This window comes from Bufo gargarizans, chromosome 10 (genome assembly GCF_014858855.1).
Source record: "Bufo gargarizans isolate SCDJY-AF-19 chromosome 10, ASM1485885v1, whole genome shotgun sequence".
In the NCBI taxonomy this organism is placed as follows: domain Eukaryota; kingdom Metazoa; phylum Chordata; class Amphibia; order Anura; family Bufonidae; genus Bufo; species Bufo gargarizans.
Genome location: NC_058089.1, coordinates 33,218,914 through 33,246,131, shown reverse-complemented (window position 1 = coordinate 33,246,131; position 27,218 = coordinate 33,218,914). Strand labels below are relative to the sequence as shown.

The window sequence follows — 27,218 nt, the reverse complement described above, 5'->3', positions numbered from 1 at the left end:
CTCCATTTTGTCACAAGTAGCCCTTCAATTTTACTTTTATATATATTTTTTGCCCCTTCTATATGACTTTTTGATCTATAAGACGCGCACGCCTTTCAGACTGCTCTGACTGACTGCGAGTAGAAGAACGTGCAGACGTCACGTCACGCTGCCGTCTGTCCTCTCATTGGTCCACCAGCCTGTCACTCTCGCCATCCTTACGACCCACCCCCGCCTCGGCAGGTGAGGGGGCGGGCCCGGAGCACGTGGTCCTCAGCGCGCTCTGTCATTGGTGGGCGGTGCCCCTGTCGCTCGCTCCAGTGGTGGCTCCTCCTTCGCCCCTCCGCTCCCATTGGCTGAGTCCCTCGTGCCCATTCCCCGGACGCAGCTATATATACATCCCCTCCGTGCTGTTTGAGCCCCTGTGATGTCCAACTGCACAGTGAAGAAGCAGAAGATGGAGGTGTCAGCGCTGGAACAACTGAAGAAGTACACGGTGGTCGTGGCCGACACTGGGGACTTCAATGGTGAGCTCTGCTTGTAGGGATGGTGGGCCCTATCCTCCAGTGCGGGGGCTGCTGGAGGACCACCAATCCATGCGGCTGTCACCTGGTTACCTGCCCTAGTGCACGTGCTGCCCCTGCCAGGCATATCTACAGCGCACTCCCCAGTGCTGACTAGTTGGAGATGTGTCCTTTGGAGGAAGTGCAGTCTTTCTTGGAGGGTACAGTCCCATACCGAGCCCAGACATTGTACCAGTGTGGTGGCACTTGATAGCCCCATATGCCTCCAGGTTACCTTCCAGTTGGTGCCAGTCTCCAGGGATCAAGAAGGTGGGGCAGGTGCCCCCGAAATACGCCCTATAGGCCTCTAAGACCAGGTGCAGTGTAGGTGACAGGTCAGTGTTATGGCTGTGTGAGCGACGGCTAATAAACACTTTATAACATTTATGCCAATAATTTATTTAATGATCTGTTTGCTGTCAGTGAATAAGAACCTTCTTGTCCAGAGGCTCCAGCCTCTGACATCTGACAGGTAGATGGAGTGAGATCTGTAGGCGCTGCTGTCAGGATAGTCTGGAGCTGCTGGCCGATGTGCTCTGTAGGTAGATGCCATTAGGTTTTATACGATCAGATAATTAAAGGGGTCCTCTTACTTCAGCGAATGGCACTTATCACGTAGAGAAAGGTACTACAAGGCACTTACTAATGTATTGTGATTGTCCATATTGCCTCCTTTGCTGATTCATTTTTCCATCACATTATACACTGCTCATTTCCATGGTTACGACCACCAGCAGCCGGGGCCCTGCTTGCACACTTTGGGGAAACAGTGGCGGTGCTGCCCTCTGGTGGCTGAGACCATGGGAATGCCTGTAGGCATGCGGCTCCTGTCCCGGCCACCTCGTATCTGGGCCGTAAACCCAGCAAACAAGCAGTGTATATTATGATGGAAAAACGAATCCAGCCAGCAAAGGAGGTAATATGGACAATCACAATACATTAGTAAGTGCCTTGTATTAACTTTCTCTACACGATAAATGCCATTCTCTGTGGTGCTGGTCTAGTCGTCGTCCTGCTGGTTTACAAACTGCATCAGACACTGGTGTACAGCACATGACTTCCTAACAAGTATGCGCTGTATGGCCATTTCAGAACTTATCCGCTGAAGTGGACAACCCCTCTAAAATCTGCAGCACAAGTCTCGTAGCGCTACTGTACAGGGCTGAGGATGCGCTGCAGTGTGTGCCACGTGGGAACATATACCCTGAGGGACTCGGAGTGGATTACAGCCTAATTAAACGGTTAAAGCTAATTTTATTTATGAAGGACAGACGCCGGGAGCTGCTAAAATTACAGCTGTTGGGCTCACCTCCTCGGCACTGCCATTCCATCTTCTTCCCCAGGCTTCAGCCAGTGACCTATCGCTTTGGCTGCAGCAGTGATGTCCAGTATACCACTGCAGCCAGTCGCTGGCCTCAGTGGTGTATGTTGGTGGCTGCAGCCAGAGAAGGTGGGGGCAGCAGCGCTGGATTTTAGAAACCCCTTTAAGCTTAGTTACCATGAAACCTTTTTAAAGGGGACCTGTCACTTGGTTTGGGGCCACTGTATAACCAGCAAGTAGGGTATGGACCAGGGGGGTTTACCATTCCAAACCTGCCCATATCAAAATCGTGGATAAAGTTAACATAATTTTGTGGGCTCCCCTTCTGGGGGAATTGTGCAGAGGACATTGCACCCCACTTCACGGTGTCCCCACTTTATCCAGTGATTTTTGCCACAATGAAGGCTGTGTGGCCCCAGCATTGGTAATGTGGCATTACATGGTACCCAATTCAGATGGGCACTCCAGAGCAGAAGCTGCTGTTTGCTGTGACTCCGCTCTAATACAGCAGGGTCCCAAGTGCCCCCCACGGTGTGCCAGTGAACAGTACAGACCTTTGGACAGGGCTGATTTAGGGGACACCTACTGCTGCAGGTGGTGGGCTATTCGTGGTTAGACATTCTACGAAGATCCAGAGTTTACCATAGTCTTCATCCTGGTGGATGCAATGCTGGAACATGGCAGAAATACTGAACATGTTGCAGGAAGTGATGCCTCATCTGTACCTGCCACTGGGGGAGCATTTTATGTATATGACCGTAATCCAGCATCTTATCCTAAAGTGCCAAACCTTTCACATTAGGACAAGTGGGGACTTAAATATGGCGTCCAGACTGAAGATTGGTGGAGCAGATGGCAGAATCCTGATGCATTACTCAAAATGCTGGTTATGTTCTTCTTGCCTTTTTAATCTAAGGTGCCTATTGGGGCAGCGGTGCGGTGGAGGATGGGAGGCGCTGTGCCCAGCTCACCAGACGTGCCCTGGTAAGAAAGGAGCGGTACCACTCCTAGAAAATAAGTGCTGACCCTGCCCAGGCTTATAATGCTAAACTATGTGAAAGCTGTGCTGGCATGACCTCGGCAAATGCCATGCCCAAGAAGAGTTTTCAGTACATGCTACCTGCAGAGTCATGGAGTATATTCCTGGACATGCCAATCTGCATATAGGCGTGAATTTGGCTGCACCATTACCATGATGTGGCCAAAATGCAACAGCCCAGCCTTATGCATCATCTGAAATGATGAGTAAGTTTAGTATTAAAGGTGTTACCCCTCATTATTGATGACCTGTCACGATAGGTCATCTGGATCAGATCAGCGGGGGTCCCACTCCTGGCAACAGAGCCCATCAGCCGTCTGAGCCATGACGGAGCACTGCAGCCTCTTCTGTCACCTCCGTTGGTCACACAGCCTCTCTGCAGCCATCAGATTGCGCAGTAGTAGCATGCACAGCCGCCATACAATGTACGGATCTCTGCTTGACGTTCTATAAAGGGAATGGGAGTCTGATCCCTACTGATCTAATGATCATGACCTATACTGAGGGTTCTTTATCAGTATTTAACTCTAGGAAAAGGCCTTTAATACCTGGCTATATGCTGCATTCTCCAACAAATGGCTCCCAGCTATTGCCGAACCACAACTCCCAGCATGCCCTGGCAGCACTAGATTATGGAGTTGTATGGAGTGAACAAGGGCAGTAGTCTTGGTGTGGTCTTCAGTCCTGGGAGGGGGCACAATGAGCCATACTGCACATGTATGTGTAAATATGTTCTCATTTATACTAATTTCTGGCATAAGTGGTGCAGATGAGACTTGTGGTACATACGGTATATACCATGAGCCAGTTTGTATTGTAATCTACCTTGTACCCCATTGCAGACTGTGTTCAGCTTAGCACTGCTAGGGTCCGTATACGCACAGCGGGTACATTATAGATATAGCCAGCATCTCCATGTTCTATGCATGTTGTTCCCATACCACGCTGCTGAGGGCACTTGCGGCCACTTACACCTCCGTGTCCAGCTTGGCTGGTGCCCCCCTTCTATACTGGTTTTCAGCGTTACATTACTGGAGAAGAATAACCTCAAATTCTTGGTCACTTTTTCATCACAGTTGCTCAAGTTCCCTGTTATATGGAAAGCGTAATATCCAGTTACCAAACTGGTTTGCAGCACCGCCTTATGGCGCAATGTCTTGCATGGGCCATTTGGAAACACTTGTATGTAAATCGGGTGTCTTTTCTGCAGGTCTCTTCCGGGCCAGGATGGGATTTTTGGGGAATTAGTGTCAAACATTAGCGCTGGTCAGTGCATGCCAGTGTCTAAAACAGCAGACTGGGCCGCTGTATTCTGCCAGTAATGAATGTGCCAGCTCAGCAGTTCAGTCCTAGGGGGCACAGTCGCCCACAGCTGCAGCCGCCCCACATCACTGACCATTGTAGACTTAGATAGGGTATGTAAAAAAACATGCGTGAGACAAGTGACATACGTGTGGTGCATGTACGCGATAGTGATCGGCTAATAACCAGCAGACGGCGGCTGCCTCATGTTCAGTGTGGTAAGTGGGCCATTCAGATAGTCAGATGATCCCTATGAAATGCATCAGTCTTACAATAAGATCATCCCCAGTAGTCACTGACTTGCAACCCCCTAAGGGTACGTTCACACAGGGAATTTTGAAATCCACTTTTCTTCGTTTGGGTTTTCAACACTAACTATTTTACTTCCGTACAAGACTGCATTTTCGCTTTGTTTTTTTTTGGCGCAGAAAGCCCGCAGCCACGTATGGCTTTTTTTTTTTCGCTTCGCATTAAAGGGGTTGTATAGCGCCACCTGCTGTTTGTTCTATTTCTCAGTTCTTTGTCCTGCTCACTGTGATGGCCGCACATGCTCAGTTTCATCCTTCAACTGCCTCCTGAGCTGTGATAGGGAGAGCTGAGACACGCCCCCTTAGCTGCAGCAGAAAAGACGCTCCTCCTCAGCTCTGATAGGGAGAGCATGGACATGCCCCTGAGCTGCAGCAGAAGGGACACTCCCCTTGAGCTGTCAGCTTGATATAAATCTAGCAGAGCAATGAATGGGGAGATCTCTGGATCCATGTGAGGTGCAGGGCTGGTTCTAGCTTTGTGAGACTGTCATTTTCTATATGATTTTAATTTTTTACATTACTCATGGGATAACCCCTTTAATTTCCTGAGAAGTGGTGCAGATTTCGTGCCAAGATAGACCATGCTTTGTTTTTTCCACATGAAAAAAATAGCGACTGCTGCCCACCATCGAAATGAGGCTGCTTAGGGCTCTTTCACACCTGCGTTCTTTTCTTCCGGCATAGAGTTCCGTCGTCGGGGCTCTATGCCGGAAGAATCCTGATCAGTTTTATCCTAATGCATTCTGAATGGAGTGAAATCCGTTCAGGATGCATCAGGATGTCTTCAGTTCAGGACCGGAATGTTTTTTGGCCGGAGAAAATACCGCAGCATGCTGCGCTTTTTGCTCCGGCCAAAAATCCTGAACACTTGCCGCAAGGCTGGATCCGGAATTAATGCTAAACGTCGTTTCGGCGCATTGCCGGATCCGACGTTTAGCTTTTTCTGAATGGTTACCATGGCTGCCGGGACGCTAAAGTCCTGTTCGCCATGGTAAAGTGTAGCGGGGAGCGGGGGGAGCAGTATACTTAACGTCCGCGCGGCTCCCGGAGCGCTCCAGAGTGACGTCAGGGCCAGGCGCATGGATGATGTGATCGCATGGCACGTCATCCATGCGCATGGGGCGCTCTGATGTCATTCTGGAGCGCCCCGGGAGCCGCAGACCTATCGTGTCTTATGGTACTACATCAAGATTAGAGGGCTTAATTTACCTGAATTATGTTGGGCTAAGTGCCACCCTGTTTGCAAAAAGTGGTGGCACTATTGTAACTGTAGGCATTGCCTCTGAGAGCAAATAGTTCCTCAGACACGGCACAGGGGTTGTACCTTCAGGTCCATAGAATCTATGGCTGCCATGGAGGTGCTGCCCACATGCCACGATTCTTCTGTCGGATTCATACGATGTGACACGGGGAAGCAGCCCTGTATGAAATCTGAACTATATGGCGGCACAGTGTAGCCGGGGTTAGTAATGGATCAGTGTCACATAATTGAAGCAGAGCATTGCAGAGTAGAAGCAGGTTTATGAAATCATCGTGGTTTCCTACATTTCTTAATTGAGAGAACTCCTTCCTCCTTTGGCAGCCGTGCCCGCTCTTATTGCCTAGTCACTGTGAGTAAGACTTCATATTGTCTGAACACACCTGTTCTCTATTCTACATCAAGCGATCTAGCCGGATAAACTCCACCATTAGAAATTCATCAGGAATACAAGTCATTAGTCCAATATTGTCGCACCCAAATTTTTTTAATCTTGCATAAGATTAGAATCTACCTCTGAATTTCCAGACCTTTGCACCGATGAGTCCATGTAATTCACTTAATTCATGCGGTTTTGTTGCCTCCTACATGTAGAGGAGAAAGTGTTTGGCTCCGTCCATCCATGTGGTCGTATTCATCGCTGTGGGCAGAGTTCAGTGTCCACCTCCTTTAAGGAAATCTCCCCCCTCCCCTCCCATGGACACATCGCTGTGGTTTACCTGATTAAAACGCTGCTTTTGTTTTGTTGATCCGCAGCTCTGTTCCAAAGTTATACTTTTTACCAAGTGCAAATTATGCCTTTGGTGCAATGAGGGTGTAACCATTGCTCTTGTTGCACACAAGTTCCACTCTTTTGTGGTCAGCCCTTTCATGGCTGCTTTACCACGGCCTGGCCTTGTCAATCAAAGCAGACAGGGATGGACAGGCCACAGGAATAAGCGGAGATTGGGTGCAACAAGAGCATCAGCTACGCCCTCATTGCACCAAAGACCCAATGTTCGTATTAAGAAAGTATCATAACTCTGAAATGGAGTTTCACACCAACAAAAAAAAATAGCATTTAAAGAGGACTTTTCACTAGAATAAAACTTCTAAACTAACTATACAGACATGTAGAGCGGCGCCCAGGGATCCCCCTGCACTTACTGTTATACCTGGGCGCCGCTCCGTTCTCCCGGTATAGCCTCTGGTATCTTCATAGTTAGGCTCCACCCAGGGGAACCTGCCGGCGTCTCCTTCTCCCATGCTCTAGCGCTGGCCAATCGCAGTGCTCAGCTCATAGCCTGAGAGGCTTTTTTCTCTCTCAGGCTATGAGCTGAGCGCTGCAATTGGCCAGCACTACAGCCTGGGAGAATGAGACGCCAGCAGGTTCCCCTGGGTGCAGCCTAACTATGAAGATACCGGAGGCTATACCGGGAGAACGGAGCGGCGCCCAGGTATAACAGTAAGTGCAGGGGGGTCCCTGGGCGCCGCTCTACATGTCTGTATAGTTTAGAAGTTTTATTCTAGTGAAAGGTCCTCTTTAAATCAGGTGGACCCTACCTATGTGTCTGAGGGAGGTCGCAGACCACATTCCTTTTAATGGCTTAGATAGTGGCCGTTGTCTGTGCACTGATGTGGATACGACTTTAGGTGAACACAGTGGGCCAGTTTCTAAAATGCTTTGAAAAATCTGGTGTTTGACAGAAAAGAGCTTTTCTAAGGCTACTTTCACATCAGCGTTATTGCTGTACAGTTTAGAGATCCGGCGGGCATCTCAATATTACAGCAAAACTCTTCTGTCCTAATACAACCGGCTGCATCCGTTCAGAATGGATCCGGTTGTATTATATTGAAAATTAAGGAACCGGATTCAAGACTGAAGCGTTGTGCTGCTGTTTTGACAGCCTGTCCCAGATCTCTAAACCGGACAGCGCAACGCTGATGCGAAAGTAGCCTATTTGCATGTGCTAGGAAAACTGGGTGTCTGAAAGGGGTAGTGCCACAATCAAATATTTTAATACTAATTACTTTTTTAATTTACTTTCTTTAAAAGTTCCAGTTGTGAGATATTCCCTATACTTCATTATAATACCCCTAGTGTTTAATCTGTATACTAATGTGCAAGTCCACCTACTGAGGGGGACGCACATGCTCAGATCCATCCTTCAACTGCTACCAGCCAACAATCTACTGTTAGAAGCTGTGACAGTAAAGCAAGGGCTACATGGCGATACTGGTTGTGCGATACCAGGATCGCAGCCAGGATCTGAGTAGTGGTGATTCTATAGAAATGAATGGGATTACTGTAGCAGTGGCAAGAAATCAAACACGGCTAGATTTCTTGCGACTGCCTTGGCGATTCCATTAATTTCCATGGGATCACCGATACTCTGAGATCCTAGCCGCGACTAGTGTAGCCTGTGCCTTACAGGAAGAGAGCTGCAGCAGAAAGGGCGCGCCCCTGAGCTGCAGCAGAGCGCAATTTGTTAATTTCCACTCAGAAATGGTGGGAAGCAATGGTGCAAATGCCAGAACGCTCTGCCGTGTTGTATGGCACATGCTGCACAAAGGACAGATGCTGCACTACAGGTGCCCGCACAGCGGTGGACTTTACCACCATGTGAATCAAGCATGTCGCCTATCTGTGGACTGGATATGTGGTAAATGACAATCGAGTGACTGTCCCTTTAAGGGTCACTGTCAGTAGGATTTTCTTACTTAGAAATGCTGAGTGTGGATTCCTGGTGCTGTAGCGTAGAAATCACAGCTGCCTGCTGTGCTTTTAGGATAAAGGATTAAATCCTGATTTCATGGATTCCTGAACCTTTTAATCACTGGATGTTCAGTTTGGTTTTGCTTTTTCGGTTGTCACTAATCTGTTGATCTCCCACAGCTATTGATGAATACAAGCCACAAGATGCCACCACTAACCCATCACTCATCTTGGCGGCAGCACAGATGCCAGAATACCAGCAGCTAGTCAGTGATGCCATCCAGTATGGCAAAAAGCTTGGCGGGTGAGTACATGTTGCATGACAGTTTGGTATCCGAGGATGATGGGGTTGATAGAAATAGTCCTGCAAAGCGTGAGCTTTCCACTGCACATTGTATTAGGCTTGGGAAGGCCCCTAGTCCAGCGTAGGTGGAGGCTGCCCCTAGTCCAGCACAATCCATTCCAGTGCGTCAGTAGACCCAGGTAAATGGGCAAGTCCATCTTTTAGTGATTTTAGGTGTTTCCAGCTCCTGGCCTTCAGTGAAGACCACATCTCCACAGGTTCCATCTGGAGCATAGTTGGGGCTGCAGGAGAGCAGGAGCTGTAAGGTCCTAACTTCAGGGCTGCAGCAGAAGGTGACGAGGCAGAAGCGGAGCTGATGAGAGGCCTCCTCAGCAATGGGCAGTGAACCACTGTAGAACAAGGTGAGCCACCTACTATGAAACACCAGCATACTCGGGGCACAGCTGAGGGTTTTTGAATGTGTAGGGCAAGACTGTATTAGCAGTCGGCCCAAATTCCACTTTTTAGGATCTGTTTTCAGAATCAGAATTGGCTTTATTCGCCAAACACGACAGTCGATCGTGCTCGGAATTGGGTTAGGCACAGGTACAGGCATAGTATTAGGGGGTGGAAGGGGGGGGGGTTATGCAATGGGCACATTAGGGGCGGGAGATGGGGCGTGATAAATTCAGCAGTCTGACGGCCGTTAGGAAGAAAGTGTTCAGCCTCCTCGATGTCCTTGCAGGGATGGCCTGATACCTGCGGCTGGACTTTAGACGTCTGAAGAGATGATGGCCCGGATGGGAGTGGTCATTGAATATTTTCAGAGCCCTGGAGCGCAGTCTGTTGGAGAAGATAGTCAAAGGGTGGTAGTGGCAGTCGAGTAGTTCTCTCCGCCGAGCTGATGACCCTTTGTAGTTTGCGCTTGTCACTGGCTGATGAGCCGGCATACCACACCAGAAGGGACAAGCACAATACCGACTCGATGGTACAGGAGTAGAAGGACTTCAGTAGGTCCTGAGCCATGCTGAACTTCCTCAGTTGTCGAAGGAAATAAAGCCGCTGGTGAGCCTTCTTTATGATGGACGAGATGTTGGGACGCCAGGATAGGTCCTCAGATTGTTGTGCCTAGGAGGCAGGCACTGGGTACCCTTGCGACTTCAGATCCGTCAATATACAGACGTGGACAAAATTGTTGGTACCCTTTGGTCAATGAAAGAAAAAGTCACAATGGTCACAGAAATAACTTTAATCTGACAAAAGTAATAATAAATTAAAATTCTATAAATGTTAACCAATGAAAGTCAGACATTGTTTTTCAACCATGCTTCAACAGAATTATGTAAAAAAATAAACTCATGAAACAGGCATGGACAAAAATGATGGTACCCCTAGAAAACACAGAACATAATGTGACCAAAGGGACATGTTAATTCAAGGTGTGTCCACTAATTAGCATCACAGGTGTCTACAACCTTGTAATCAGCCATTGGGCCTATATATATGGCTCCAGGTAATCACTGTGTTGTTTGGTGATATGGTGTGTACCACACTCGACATGGACCAGAGGAAGCAAAGGAAAGAGCTGTCTCAAGAGATCAGAAAGAAAATTATAGACAAGCATGTTAAAGGTAAAGGCTATAAGACCATCTCCAAGCAACTAGATGTTCCTGTGAGTACAGTTGCACATATTATTCATAAGTTTAAGATCCATGGGACTGTAGCCAACCTCCCTGGACGTGGCCGCAGGAGGAAAATTGATGACAAATCTAAGAGACGGATAATCCGAATGGTAACAAAAGAGCCTAGAAAGACTTCTAAAGAGATTCAAGGTGAACTTCATGCTCAAGGAACATCAGTGTCAGATCGCACCATCCGTCGTTGTTTGAGCCAAAGTGGACTACATGGGAGACGACCAAGGAGGACACCATTGTTGAAAACGAATCATAAAAAAGCAAGACTGGAATATGCCAAACTACATGTTGACAAGCCACAAAGCTTCTGGGAGAATGTCCTGTGGACAGATGAGACAAAAATCGAAGTTTTTGCCAAGGCACATCAGCTGTATGTTCACAGACGAAAAAATGAAGCATATCAAGAAAAGAACACTGTCCCTACTGTGAAACATGGAGGAGGCTCTGTTATGTTCTGGGGCTGCTTTGCTGCGTCTGGCACAGGGTGTCTTGAATCTGTGCAGGGTACAATGAAATCTCAAGACTATCAAGGAATTCTAGAGAGAAATGTACTAGCCAGTGTCAGAAAGCTTGGTCTCAGTCGCAGGTCATGGGTCTTGCAACAGGACAATGACCCAAAACACACCGCTAAAAACACCCAAGAATGGCTAAGAGGAAAAAATTGGACTATTCTAAAGTGGCCTTCTATGAGCCCTGACCTCAATCCTATTGAGCATCTTTGGAAGGAGCTGAAACATGCAGTCTGGAAAAGGCACCCTTCAAACCGGACACAACTGGAGCAGTTTGCTCATGAGGAGTGGGCCAAAATACCTGCTGAGAGGTGCAGATGTCTCATTGACAGTTACAGGAAGCGTTTGATTGCAGTGATTGCCTCAAAAGGTTGCGCAACAAAATATTAAGTTAGGGGTACCATCATTTTTGTCCATGCCTGTTTCATGAGTTTATTTTTTTACATAATTCTGTTGAAGCATGGTTGAAAAACAATGTCTGACTTTCATTGGTTAACATTTATAGAATTTTAATTTATTATTACTTTTGTCAGATTAAAGTTATTTCTGTGACCATTGTGACTTTTTCTTTCATTGACCAAAGGGTACCAACAATTTTGTCCACGTCTGTAGGTCGGGGGGGGGGGGATGGGACGCATGCGGAACACCAAAACGGACGTGTGAATGGACCCTTAAACTGAGGCCTCCTCCGATCTGCACTCGTTCGTGTACTGAGAGAACAGGAACGGCGATAGTACACATCCCTGAGGGGCGCCAGTGTTGGTGACCCTCGGTTTGGAGGTCAGATTGCCTAATCTGACGACCTGGGACCTGTTAGTGAGAAAGAATTATGAAGAATTTTTAAGGCAAATTAAGTATCTAATAAATGAGGTCCGTTCATAGTGTGTGGGCTTCATTGATTTTGGGTCGGATCCTAATACTAAGAGTGTATTCAGTCGAGGAAACGCTCAAGAAGCCATATTACAGATGTCTTAAGGACTCAACAGAAAGTTCATATTAACTGAAGATGGAACTGAACACATACCTGGTGCTATTCACCTTTCTAGCTACAGCTCTGCTGAATGTCAGTCTTTCTGTCCTCCACACTGCATTTAGCAGACCAATATACTTCAAAACGCACACGTCGTCACTTCAGGAAAGTTAACATTGGCGACCACTGGTGTCGGCAATGGAGCGGTGGCTATTTAAAGAGGTCTAGCCAAGTTTTTGAAGTTTTCCTCTATCCAAAGGATAGGGGATAACTAACTGATCGGTGTAGTCTGACCTCTGGGGCCCCACCAATTCCAAGAATAGGGGTCCAGTTTACATGATCTGATCAAGTGGCAGGTTGAGCTGCCGCTTCAGTCATTCTCTATGGGACTCCCAAAGAGGGCAAAGTGCAGCTCTTCACTTCCTGTGGCTCCATAGAGAATGAATGGGGAGCCACTCAACCGGCCACACCATCAGATCTGGGGAACAGGGCTCCCATTCTCGGGCATGGTGGAGGCTCCAGTCGCCAGACTTCCACTGATCGGTTAACCCTTTAATGGCGAAGTAATATTTCCTGCAGATTCTGTAATTCTTTCAGCTTCCAGATAACCCCTTTAATTTAGCACCAGAGTCTTTGACCAATAAGCTTTGCTGTAATGGACATTTATTTCAAGAGGTTATCTAACCCTGTATAATGCCCCCAAAATGCCCAGGCACCTCACTGGTTATATTTACTACGCTCCCTGGCACCCACATGGCTCCTGATACCCGCACAGCCGCTGCTGCATATCCCTGTCACATGGATCAAAACATCCAATGGAGCAGCCTCCTAAAGCAGACCAAGACGGGGACGAGCCTTCCTAGCATCGTGTGACGCTGGCAAGGTTTGACCCCGTCACGCCTTGCTATTGGCTAACCCCATACCCGCCCCCCTTCCTTTGCCAGATTTTTTTGATCCGCAACAGGGAGATGCAGCGGTGGCCGTGTGGGCATCAGGAGCGACGCTGATGCCAGGGAGCGTGGCCAGTATAACCAGTATGAGGTGCCCGGGCATTATAGGGGTTGGATAACCCCTTTAATGTTGAATCTGCCTTAGAGAGGAATAAATTGATTGTAGAAAGTCAATTTCTCATCAGCAGGAGCTCCTTACCTCTGGGGATGTCCCACCTGCAATTTGACAAGGTTGGACAACTAGCCCGACTTGTCGCCCTGTGGCGCAAGTGTAGTGGCGCTTGTTTTGAGTCACTATTTATGTCCAGCAGCACTGCCTCTCTGGAGAGAAGCTGGATAAGCAGTGCACATCAGGAAGCTGAACCCTCTGCTCCTACATGGCAATGATTCTCCCCCCTCAGGGCAGGATCCACATTTTCCCTTGTGGCAGTGGCCTGCTGCATCGGTGGGAAGGGAGGGACACTCCTTTCTACTCCATATGTGGCCTGTGGGGGAAGCTCTGGTAGGCAGGTGGTAGGGATGCAATGAGACAGGACACAAGTCCAAAAATAAAACCTAACCAGCCTTAACGAAGGGGGGAGGGGGGGGGCGGGCAGGGCACCCCCTCACAAGTAAAGATCTCCTGCCAGTGAGATGAATGGTTTCACTCGTCTTTAATCTGCATAATTATATAAAACTAGCAAACTCCTCTTCTCCACAAACTGTACACTACCGATCACAAGGATTTGGAGGAGTCTGAAAATACACTGGCAGCTCCATCAGTGGTGTATTGTGCAGCCGTGAAGCGGCTCTGATTGCCTCTATTGATTTTGGACTAGCGGGGAGACTGCGCTCCTTTGTAGGGCGGAGAAGTGAAATCTAATTTTGGAAATCTTTTATTGGGACAGGATCTGAATGTAATGTCAATTATCAGCTATTGACTAAAGTTGGGAAGTAGATTTCATTTGTAAAGTCGGAGTCAGTCTTTATATATTCATTGTGTTAATGGACTTTATTTTTTAGGTCTGAGGAACAGCAGATGAATAATATCATGGACAAACTGTTCGTCTTGTTTGGATTTGAAATCCTCAAGAAAATTCCAGGACGTGTTTCCACAGAAGTGGACGCCAGGTGAATGTCTTTCTATTTAGGTTCCCCAGATTCTGTCCTTAGATGGTTGATAACTTTGCCATATAGGTTATGAAGCCAGTGGTATTGGATGTTTCTCATAATCCATTCAGCACGGAGATCTGCAGCAACATTTCTATAGAAGAAAGGTTTAAATCATTGCCTTTTTGCCCTTTCCTGAAAGAAGCACTATGTTGGCTTTGGTGTCTTTTAGTGCGGTTTATACCTCTTGTCTCCCTAATACTAACATCATGCAGCTTTTACATAGGCCACTGGGCCTAAAATTTGAAGGCTTCCTGTTTTGGTTTTTGAGCACCTACCTGGGCCATAGACAGTGGACAGGAGGGGGGACCTCATTGACTTTGTGAGATTTTCCTAGGTGTGACCTGTGCAGAGATCAGGAGGGATTAGATGAGCTGCGAAGTCACCTATTGTGAATAGTAGATCCTGTTATCTATACATAGGTGATAGTTGTCATTGTAAACCTGCCTATGATAATAAACGGATAACTGCAGTAAATTACTGTTCACACCAAGAAGTGGCGCTCACACATCGAATAGCTGTCAACCAACAATCATTTAGCCAACTCTCCCAACTTCACTACAACTACATGTGTATTCAATGGAGAGAGCTGCTGCCGGACACTTCCAGCTGTGGCTCATCTCCGGGAGAATAAAAAAATTAGGTGAAAATATTAATTTGACCCGACTTCTTTTCCCCCCAACATCAGTCTGCAGCTCCCCATACATGTTGGAGTGTCAGCCGAAACCACAGTTCTCGGTGGGTTCAGCTGCCAAAAGACTGTATGGGGCTTTATTTAGGCTTAGTGGCCGGTGCAAAAACTTCTTGATTCTTTTTTTTTTTTTTTATATATTGAGATAAAAAATTAAATATTAAGTTATTTACAAATGTTTAACAAAAACACGACCTAAAGGCCATGTACACCTTTGGGGACAATTTTTATTGTTGCGTTGTACTCATTTTGAGCTAAAAATATTTTCTCAGTTGGTTTTTATTAAACATGGAGCCCTTTTTTCTGTACAGAGGTGAGGTCCCCTAGTAGCAGCCTATGGATTTTGTCACTTGGGGAGCTGATGGGCTCCTTATCTCTGCTGACATTATAAACACTCATTATAGCTCTGGTATCTTACTGATAAGAATGTGGCTTAAATAAGTGATTATGACCTCTTAGTGGCACAAAGTGAAAGTACCAGTCACCCAGCTAGAAACAGTTAACCCTTTTTGACAGAACGGCTCAATATTTATAATAAAGGCCAATTAGAAAAAAAATTGCCAAAAATAAGTAAACCATGCAATCATGAACAAAAATTGCATCTGAAGGTGTACATAACCCTTAATAGGTAATTACCTGATACTTTCCCCTTAGGTTATTTTCCTGTTTAATGCTGTGCTCCCTTTAACCCTACTAAGGGAGGGTTTGGATTTTAAACGTGTACCCCATATTAAAGGGGTTCTCCAGGAATTAAAAAAAATGAAAATGCTTAAAAAAATTTAAAAAATATATTCTCAAATACATTCCCTAGTTATAATGGCTCGTTTTGTCTGGGAAGCAGTCATTAGGAGAAATAAAATAACCACTGTCCTATCAATGCATACAAAACCTGTCCTAATCACACAGGAGGACAAGTTACTTCACCACAATGAGCCATAGAGCTGCCTCATCCTCCACTCTGCTTGTCAGGGATTATGATCCTGAATACAGGTGAATCTCTGTGGGAATGGAGATGAGGAGACATGACAGGAGGGTGTGGTGTGGATAATGAGCAGCAGCTCTTGTATACAGTCTCCATTACCACAGTCTGTCCTGTCCGTCCTCTCTGTACTTCACGTCTCCTCATGAACTAAATTCCCCAGAGATTCAGCTAAAGATCTTCTTTGTATTCAGGATCATAATCCCTGACAAAGAGAATGAGGCCGCTCTTTACCTCAGTGCTGTAAAGTAACTTGTCCTCCTGTGTGATCAGGACAGGTTTTGTGTGAACTAATGGGACAGCAGCCATTTTGTTTCCCCTGATTACCCCCCAGACAAAACAAGCCATTACAACTAATGAAAGGTATTTGAGAATATATAATAAAGTTCCCGGAGAACCCCATAACATTTTTGTCTTCTGATATGTCGTGTAATATCTTCTTCCTCAGACTGTCCTATGATAAGGATGGGATGATAGAACGTGCACGGCGTCTTATTGCCCTTTACAAGGAGGCTGGTATAGACAAGGAGAGGATCTTGATCAAGCTGTCATCGACTTGGGAGGGAATACAAGCTGGAAAGTAAGGATCTACTTTGTGGTATGTTCTGACTGCAACAATCAGGTGACCTGGGTACTAAAAAATGTCTGCTTGATCTCTATACAGGGTACTGGAAGAGAAGTATGGCATACACTGCAATATGACTCTGCTGTTCTCCTTTGCCCAAGCCGTGGCCTGTGCTGAGGCTGGTGTGACACTCATCTCCCCATTTGTTGGGAGAATATTGGACTGGCATGTTGCAAACTCGGGCAAGAAGAGTTTTGAACCATCCGAGGATCCAGGTAAGACCCAAAGACATGAGCTTACGAGGCAACCGAAGTGCTGATCAGTGTGAACGCCCCATTACAGAGCACTTTTAGCCGGTTCGTGCTGTAGTTGCTGCACTGAAGATTGTGCCACACAATATACTAAAGTAAAGCTTAGAGTAACTAAACTTTCAAATAACCTTTTGGAAAAATGTCCCTAATGCCATAACTTTGTAATTTATTTTAATGCATTTAGAATTTTTAATGTAGATATCTTCCCCCTTCCCCTGCCAAAGCACACACCGCTGTACACTTTATGAACGGGGCTACAGTACGGGCTGGAGCACACGCTGCTGCTACCTGTGACCCCCCCCTAGAGGTTTACTAAATGCTGGCATAGCAGATGGGTACCCTGCAACCTTGTGTTATGCCAGGATTAGCGGAGCGGGCTCCTGCTTCGCTAAGAGTCCTGCATCTAAGGTCTTAGCTTAGTGAAGCAGGCTCAGGCAGAAGCCACTCAGCTAATCGTGGCATAGCACAAGGTTACAGGGTACCCATGTGCTATGCCAGCATTTGGTAAACCTCTGGGGGGGACACGGGTAGGAGCAGAAATGTACAATCCTGCCCATACTCCATGCACTGCAGCCCCATTGAGAAACTGTAAACTCCATACTCCGTACACCGTAAGAAGTCAGCGATGTACAGAGAAGTGAATTTAAAACGTGCACAGGCAAAGGTGTGCTTTTTTGAGGGGGGGTGAGATCTTAATGTATTTCAAATTTTTAATAAATGCATTACAAAAAATATGGCATTAGGGACATTTTTCCCAAAAGTTCATTAAGTTTAGTAATTCTTTAATGGGGCAGTCAAAGACTAGAAAAGGGGTCTTTTGGCAGCAATATTGCCACTTCGTCCCAGAGTAAAGGGCCACGTATGGACTGAGCTGGGGCTGCAAATGGGAGAGGGTTAAAATTGAAAGTAGCAACAAAACACTTTTAAAATAAAGTTCAATAGGTAATGATTGTACTTCCACAAAAATGCCCCAATATGACAAAGAAAATGTAGGCAACGATATTTGTTTGCTGACAAAAGCAGAAATCTTGAAAGATGAGAAATAGAAACCATGTTTGAAAGTTGCATCAAATACATTCGCTCCTAATTTGTGTGGATGCTTATTCCCAGGTATACATACATTTGGGTTGCATTGCCCTTTAACCACCTCCCGACCGCTGTACGCGTATATGCGTCCGGGAGGTGGTTGCTTTATTCCTCCTGGACGCATATAAGCGTCTTCTCGCGAGACGCGAGATTTCCTGTGAATGCGCGCACACAGGCGCGTGCGCTCACAGGAACGGAAGGTAAGCGAGTGGATCTCCAGCATGCCAGCGGCGATCGTTCGCTGGCAGGCTGGAGATCCGAATTTTTTAACCCCTAACAGGTATATTAGACGCTGTTTTCATAACAGCGTCTAATATACCTCCTACCTGGTCCTCTGGTGGTCCCTTTTGTTAGGATCGACCACCAGAGGACTCAGGTAGGTCAGTACAGTCCCACCAAACACTACACTACACTACACACACCCCCCCCCCCCCCCCCCCCCCCCGTCACTTATTAACCCCTTATAAACCCCTGATCACCCATGATCACCCCATATAAACTCCCTGATCACCCCCGTGTCATTGATCACCGCCCTGTCATTGATCACCCCCCTGTCAGGCTCCGTTCAGACGTCCGTATGATTTTTACGGATCCACGGATACATGGATCGGATCCGCAAAAAGCATACGGATGTCTGAATGGAGCCTTACAGGGGGGGTGATCAGTGACAGGGGGGTGATCACCCTGATTACCCTGATCACCCCCTGTCATTGATAACCCCCCTGTAAGGCTCCATTCAGACGTCCGCATGCGTTCTGTGGATCCGATCCATGGATCCGTAAAAAATCATGCGTTTGTCTGAATGGAGCCTTACAGGGGGGGTGATCAGTGACAGGGGGGTGATCACCCTGATTACTCTGATCACCCCCTGTCATTGATAACCCCTTTGTAAGGCTCCATTCAGACGTCCGCATGCGTTTTGTGGATCCGATCCATGGATCCGTAAAAAATCATGCGGATGTCTGAATGGAGCCTTACAGGGGGGGTGATCAGTGACAGGGGGGTGATCACCCTGATCATCCCCTGTCATTGATAACCCCCCTGTAAGGCTCCATTCAGACGTCCGCATGCGTTCTGTGGATCCGATCCATGTATCCATGGATCCGTAAAAAATCATGCGGACGTCTGAATGGAGCCGTACAGGGGGGGTGATCAATGACAGGGGGGTGATCAGGGAGTCTATATGGGTGATCACCCCACTGTCATTGATCACCCCCCGGTAAGGCTCCATTCAGACATTTTTTTTTGGCACAAGTTAGCGGAAATTTTTTGTTTTTTGTTTGTTTTTTCTTACTAAGTCTCATATTCCACTAACTTGTGTCAAAAAATAAAATCTCACATGGACGCACCATACCCCCTCACGGAATCCAAATGCGTAAACATTTTTAGACATTTATATTCCAGACTTCTTCTCACGCTTTAGGGCCCCTAAAAAGCCAGGGCAGTATAAATACCCCACATGTGACCCCATTTCGGAAAGAAGACACCCCAAGGTATTCCGTGAGGGGCATATTGAGTCCATGAAAGATTGAAATTTTTGTCCTAAGTTAGCGGAAAGTGAGACTTTGTGAGAAAAAAACAAAAAAAAATCAATATCCGCTAACTTATGCAAAAAAAAAAAAAATTCTAGGAACTCGCCATGCCCCTCATTGAATACCTTGGGGTGTCTTCTTTCCAAAGTGGGGTCACATGTGGGGTATTTATACTGCCCTGGCTTTTTAGGGGCCCGAAAGTGTGAGAAGAAGTCTGGGATCCAAATGTCTAAAAATGCCCTCCTAAAAGGAATTTGGGCCCCTTTGCGCATCTAGGCTGCAAAAAAGTGTGACACATCTGGTATCGCCGTACTCAGGAGAAGTTGGGGAATGTGTTTTGGGGTGTCATTTTACATATACCCATGCTGGGTGAGAAAAATATCTTGGTCAAATGCCAACTTTGTATAAAAAATGGGAAAAGTTGTCTTTTGCCAAGATATTTCTCTCACCCAGCATGGGTATATGTAAAATGACACCCTAAAGCACATTCCCCAACTTCTCCTGAGTACGGCGATACCAGATGTGTGACACTTTTTTGATGCCAAGGTGGGCAAAGGGGCACATATTCCAAAGTGCACCTTTCGGATTTTGCAGGGCATTTTTTACACATTTTGATTGCAAAGTTCTTCTCACACATTTGGGCCCCTAAATTGCCAGGGCAGTATAACTACGCCACAAGTGACCCCATTTTGGAAAGAAGACACCCCAAGGTATTCCGTGAGGGGCACGGCGAGTTCCTAGAATTTATTTTTTGTCGCAAGTTAGTGGAATATGAGACTTTGTAAGGAAAAAAGAGAAAAAAAAACCACCATTTTCCGCTAACTTGTGACATAAAATAAAAAATTCTAGGAACTCGCAGTGCCCCTCACGGAATACCTTGGGGTGTCTTCTTTCCAAAATGGGGTCACTTGTGGCGTAGTTATACTGCCCTGGCAATTTAGGGGCCCAAATGTGTGAGAAGTACCTTGCAATCAAAATGTGTAAAAAATGGCCTGCAAAATCTGAAAGGTGCACTTTGGAATATGTGCCCCTTTGCCCACCTTGGCTGCAAAAAAGTGTGACACATCTGGTATCGCCGTACTCAGGAGAAGTTGGGGAATGTGTTTTGGGGTGTCATTTTACATATACCCATGCTGGATGAGAGAAATATCTTGGCAAAAGACAACTTTTCCCATTTTTTTATACAAAGTTGGCATTTGACCAAGATATTTTTCTCACCCAGCATGGGTATATGTAAAATGACACCCCAAAACACATTCCCCAACTTCTCCTGAGTACGGCGATACCAGATGTGTCACACTTTTTTGCTGCCAAGGTGGGCAAAGGGGCGCATATTCCAAAGTGCACCTTTTGGATTTCACCGGTCATTTTTTACACATTTTGATTGCAAAGTTCTTCTCACACATTTGGGCCCCTAAATTGCCAGGGCAGTATAACTACGCCACAAGTGACCCCATTTTGGAAAGAAGACACCCCAAGGTATTCTGTGAGGGGCATGGCGAGTTCCTAGAATTTTTTATTTTTTGTCGCAAGTTAGTGGAATATGAGACTTTGTAAGAAAAAATAAAAAAAATAAAATCATCATCATTTTCCGCTAACTTGTGACAAAAAATAAAAAGTTCTATGAACTCACTATGCCCATCAGCGAATACCTTAGGGTGTCTACTTTCCGAAATGGGGTCATTTGTGGGGGTTTTCTACTGTTTGGGCATTGTAGAACCTCAGGAAACATGACAGGTGCTCAGAAAGTCAGAGCTGTTTCAAAAAGCGGAAATTCACATTTTTGTACCATAGTTTGTAAATGCTATAACTTTTACCCAAACCATTTTTTTTTTGCCCAAACATTTTTTTTTTATCAAAGACATGTAGAACAATAAATTTGGCGAAAAATTTATATATGGATGTCGTTTTTTTTGCAAAATTTTACAGCTGAAAGTGAAAAATGTCATTTTTTTGCAAAAAAATCGTTACATTTCGATTAATAACAAAAAAAGTAAAAATGTCAGCAGCAATGAAATACCACCAAATGAAAGCTCTATTAGTGAGAAGAAAAGGAGGTAAAATTCATTTGGGTGGTAAGTTGCATGACCGAGCGATAAACGGTGAAAGTAGTGTAGTGCCGAAGTGTAAAGTGCTCTGGTCATGAAGGGGGTTTCACCTAGCGGGGCTGAAGTGGTTAAAGGGAACTAGTCACCATGAAAATGGAGTCCATTCTGTCAGCAGCGTGTTGTAGAGCAGAAGGAGCTGATTTATGGAGAAGACTAATTTATATTCCTGCTCTTTGTATGCGTAGGAGTCCGGTGGGCGGTCTTATTGGTGATTGTCAGCTCTGTGTGCACAGGCGTAGAATGAAGGCTCAGTCACGGACTGACTGCCCAATGGGCTCCTAAGCACAGGGAGAGCAGATTTAATTCTCCTCGTCGTTACTCCCTTACCTCGATATTGGTGCGTAGCTTTTTTCTATTGTCCTGCACATTAACGTCAAGCCTTTTATTTATTTTTTTCTCTCCTGTAGGTGTGAAGAGTGTTACCCAGATTTACAACTACTACAAGAAGTTTGGCTACTCCACCATAGTCATGGGGGCATCATTCCGGAACACAGGGGAGATCAAGGCGCTCGCTGGCTGCGATTATCTGACCATTTCTCCCAAGCTGCTTGGAGAGCTCAGCAAGGACTTCTGTAAGCTCAGCCCAGCGCTGAATGTGAAAGCAGGTAAAGTGGCCTGAACCCCTGTTCCTTCATGTCCAGCATTCTTAGTGTGGGGTGAAGATGACGTACAAGGCTTTCCCATGGGAATCATCATAGTAAGCAGTCCTTTAGTGAGGATTATGGCAGTGGGAGTAACATGGTGCAGCCATCTGAGACTTCAAGGTGTATAGGACTTGAACGGACTGGGAATATTACTCCTGGATCTACTTCATATTAATCTGGAGTCTTAAAGTGGTTGTTTGGTTTTGGAATGAAACCATACAACCCTCTGGTTCAAGCTTCAATGAAGACCAGGTAAGTACTTGCCAGCTCCTGCACCAGTTCTTCTGACTAGGCTGTATTTACTTGGCTGCAGCTGTGATGTCACACCCACCACACGACTTCTGCAGCCAATCACTGCTGAGGCCAGTGATTGGCTATAGCGGTTGTGTATTGACATGGCATCACCGCGGCAGCTGGGTAAATAGAGCCTAGTCAGGAGAACTGGATTGGCAGTGTGGGATCTGGCAGGTAATTACTTGCCATACTTCATTGCACTTTCATCCTGAAACAGGCAACCTCATTAAAGAAATTTTTCCATCTTATAAAGTGGTGCTATCACTGATTGTGGAGGTCAAACGCAGGTGTGGTGCCCACTCTTAATGCTGCTTATACCTTCGGCCGAGCTGTTGCGAGCGCGCATTGCTACCTGGAGATGCGCCCTAGCTCCTGGCCACAAAGCAAGTGAAATGAAGGAGGGAGAGCGGTGCACTCGGCTATTTCCGTCGGCTCTATATAAAATAGGGAGTGCACTCCCCATTCTTATGGATCACCAGCGCTCCCTCAGTCATCCTTCTATAGTTCTTCAGCTTGGATGCAGTGCCGGCAGCCGATGCTGTAATGACGCCTGCAGCGCTGGTCACAGCCGTGAAGGGCAGAGCTTCACACTGTGCAGGGCTATCAGTCTAGCGCTGCAGGTGTGACTACAGCATCGTGTCTTCCCTGCCAGGGCTGAATTAAGCTCTTTAACAACCCCTTTAAATGCCACTGAAAGATCCTTAAAGGGGCTGTCTCACTTCAGCAAATGGCATTGATCAGGTTGACAAAGTTAATACATTAATGTGTTATCCATATTGCTTTGCTGGCTTGATTCATTTTTCCATCTCATTATACACTGTTCCTATCGAGGGGTTACGACCTCCCTGCAATCAATCAGTGGTGGCCGTGCTTGCTCACTATAGGAGAAGGCACTGGCCAAGGTGCACTCCCATGGTCCTGACTACTAGCACCTTGTTGGATTTCAGGGTGGTCGTAACCCCTGGGTGTGAACCATGTATGTGATGGAAAAGAAGCAATCTGGACAATTGCAATACATTAGTAAGTGCCTTGTATCAACGTTCTCTACATGATGAATGCCAATTGCTGTAGTGAGAGGACCCCTTTAATTGTACATTCAGACTGAGTATATATGAGTCACGTTGCACCTCCTGCCAGTTGTTTGCAGAGCAGATGGACAAACACTTGCAGGCAGTGACTTGCATCACTACACTGACAATGTTGTTGCTGTAGTAGACTCTCGTTTTTCCCTGGGTAACCCCTTTAGTGTGTATTATCTGTACAGACACCAGAGCAGGGCTATATGGATCTGAGCCCCTCTGACCCCAGACCTTTCAGTATAATTGCGCCGTTAGGGTCTGCCTTCTACTTTCTAAATAAAGCTGTAATCTGACTTTGCTCTTCATAAAATGGTCACTATGCAATAGATTTCAAAGTAATCCACCTTGGCCGGTCACTAGATCTAGAAATTAAGGAGAAAAGTGGGCACTAAAGGGAGTCTGGGATTTGCCATTGCTTGGCTAAAGTGGCTGATTGGTGTAGCCTTGGCTTTGGTTTTTACCTGTTTCGGACAGGGTTGCGAACCAGATTCTTTTCTATACAATTTATCCCAAAACAATAAAAAGCCAACATAGGTTAAAAAACCTTAATGAAAGATAATTAATATCGGTATAGAGCTATAGATGTGTAAGGACTCATTACCAGCATTTACCGTGAGCTGTAAAATTACCGCCAAAATACAGTAATCTAGTAAAATGCAACCAGCCTAAAAAAAATCAGACCTATTTTTTCAGAGGGAAAAAAGTTTTCTATTTTTATGGACTGTCTAGAAATTTTGGGATGGTTGACAATCCTGGTTTTGGACAGCAGCAGTTTCACTAGGAGATGGCAACCTGTATAGGTCTAGAAAATGGTCCAATAATGTGCTGGCGCAGCGCCATCTTGTGGCCATTTACCTCCTGGATGTTGCCCAGACTGGAAGTTTGATTTGTGTCTTTTTTAAATAAGCGGGGGTCGTTTACCAACCGTTTTATGCTTTTGTGGTTTAAAATTGTCCAATGTCCCTTTTTGCGACTTTTTCACTCCTCGTGACACTTGTTTTTATACCACGTTCGACACAAAGGAGTGTGAAGGGAGCCAGGACTCTGTCCCAAGGAAATGTACCAATTTTACACCAGGAAAAAGGTGTAAAGGTTTCTTAAACTATGCCATTCAGGGGCCAGTATAGATTTTCCAGCAGGTGCCAGGACTAATTTATGACTAGGTGCATGCAGCATCCTAAACTAAGCGCATCTTCCTGCAGCAACACAGACGCAAAATGTACAGACTGCTAAACAATGATGGCCTTAATAAATGACCCCCAAATAGTTATAGAAATGTAGGTGCACAAATGCAAAAAGAGGCACCCAAAACTGTTCTGCACATCTCCAGACGAGCAAGAGATCAATATGTAAAATGATAGTGACGTGAAATGTAGTGCAAGGCTCCCTGCACACGTCCAGGATTCATGTGCGGAGAGTCCGCCCCGAAATCCGCAGGTGTTCACAGGTGAATCTGTGCGGTCAATCCGCATCAATTGGTGTGGATTTTCCGCATGCGGATTTTACTAAGCGAATGAAGAAAATCCGGTCAGGAAAAATAAAATAAATTGACATGATGCGTATTTTAAAATCCGCATAGTGTGCATTAACAATTTCAAATTCACGTAGAATACAATGTACATGACCTACGGTGCGGATTTTCCACACGCAATCCTGATCGTGTGCATTTAGCCTAAAAGGGAGGACGGTAGAAATGGCAACGTTCTTTTCAGTGATTTGCTAATGTTTTGTCACACAGCCCAGGCCAGCGATCTAGAGAAGGTCCACATGGATGAGAAAACTTTCCGCTGGGAACACAATGAAGACCAGATGGCGGTGGAGAAACTATCTGACGGGATCAGGAAGTTTGCTGCCGATGCAATCAAGCTAGAAGACATGTTAAAGGTAATGTCTGCAAGCATTGATCTGGTTTACGACCTTCCCAGTAGAGAAGTGGCTAGCAGAGATTACCACGGTTTTAGGTGATTTTCAGACATTCATCATTTTGGTCAAGTCCCATTTTGTGACCAGAAAACTGTCATAAAGGAGCATATGGGTATAGTCTAAGGTAGAAGTGTTGCTGAATTTCCTGCATCTGGCCCATACATCTAAATGGGGCATGGAGAAAAGAGGTGTAAACAGCCCCACTCGGGTTCATGACACTTATTTGCAGTCTTGTGTGACTGTACCTGATCTGTAGCTCATTGATGTCTATGCCCGAGTCTCAGGAATTTGCAGGTGCCAGGGTGGTTATAAATGGGCTTTAAAGGCTGTGGACACCTTCAGGGCAATTTTTTATTGCATGTTACACATTTGGACAAAATATTTTTCAATTGGTCTTTAATAGAAATGCTCAACTGTTTTTAGGATGCTCTGCAAACAGACTTTTTAACCCCATTATCACTTTAGTCTTGACCTCACAAAACTAATTTAAAGGTGTTATCTGAAAGTATAAAATTCCCCCTATATGCCCTGGCCCCCCACACTAAATATATACTGGTCCCTGCACCACAACTGCTGCTTCTCCCTGTGCAGATGAAAACATCCAGTGTTGGGGAGAGTCAGCCAATGGCAGACGGGGATGAGCCTCCCTAGCGTCACCTGAGATGCTAGGGAGGCTTGCCCCTGCCTGCCATTGGCAGCTCACCACCACCCCCCAAAAAAAGAGATGTTTTCATCCACACACAGGGAGAAGCGATGGCGTGGGGTAACTACGGGATATTCAGTGTGGGGGTCCCGGGCATATAGGGGGAATTTTATACTCGGACAACCCCTGTAAGGGCTGTATTACACTGGCCGACAGTCAGCCAGATCATCGAGGAACGCTAGTTAGCAATGATCTGTCAGTGTAATACTGCCACCAATTACTTGATGAATGCGCAAACACTTGTTCATCGGGCAGTAAAAAATTTTTTAAGCAGCCTTAAGTCATTTTACCAGCAACCTATCGTGCTGTCTAATCATGATCTGCTGCCGCCAAACAATGATTCTGTATGGGGACGAGCGATGGCATTAGAGACCACTCATCCCCATACTGTGGAGATGATCGCTGAATGTAATAGCAGCGGTTTCCTCCTCCTAGAGAGATGGCAATTGCTGGGAAGGAACACTTCCCTCCTGACAGTCGCCTGGCTGATCGCCCTAAACTGTATTTATCACTTTGGTAAGAGCTATAATGAGTGTTTGAGGTCAGGAGATCGGAGAAGGCTTCCCATTAGCAGATGGGACTGAGACGTGATGCTCTGCAAACAGACTGGTTTTTAACTCGTGTATCTCAAAAACAGTTAAACATTTTTAATAAAGATCAACTGTAGCCCAAAATGATGAAAATGCAATCATAAAACATTGCCCTGGAGGTGTCCATGGCCTTTAAAGGTGGTGTCAGTATTTTTATTTGTGCAAATGGCAGGAAACCTGTTAAAATAAGTTATTCTCACTATTCTGAGCCCTCTCCATTCCAGTGCCAGCACTGTGACCCCCCCCCCCCCCCCCATATATACACACACCACTGTAGCCATGATGTATACTGCACATGAACACTGCAGCTCATTGCCTGCCCCAGCGGTATATGGGAACCTAACAACCTGTTTAAGTCTGGCTTTAGAATTCATCTTGAATAACCCTTTGGAGGTCACTGGACTTTGCTTTGAACCTTTATGTGCTCCCATGCTAGGACTTGCTGGTTGGTGTATGAATGTGTATGGATATTGCTGCATATGACTTCTGTTTTGTTTTTCTGCCCACAGGAGCGCCTCAAGAAATGATAATGGTTCCTTTTTCCAGCCTGTGATGTCGAGATCATTCCTCGCCTATAATCGGCCCCGGCAATCCTCCTCCTGTTTTTATGAGCATTGTAACATTACCATTTTACATTTTCAGTTTTGTACAAGATTCTTCTAATGCACTGATTAAACCCATTACTTATCCCAA

General features: G+C 46.0%; 1 protein-coding gene across 1 annotated transcript; it reads left to right on the top strand.

The window, feature by feature from the left end:
- The first annotated feature begins 327 nt into the window (after positions 1–327).
- TALDO1 (transaldolase 1) lies at positions 328–27,218 on the top strand. The gene is made up of 8 exons (XM_044270413.1): positions 328–506; positions 8,646–8,769; positions 13,874–13,981; positions 16,139–16,270; positions 16,355–16,530; positions 21,700–21,897; positions 25,048–25,193; positions 27,035–27,218. Exons 1-8 carry the CDS (start codon positions 407–409, stop codon positions 27,050–27,052), a joined length of 1,002 nt encoding a protein of 333 aa, XP_044126348.1. The 5' UTR covers positions 328–406; the 3' UTR covers positions 27,053–27,218.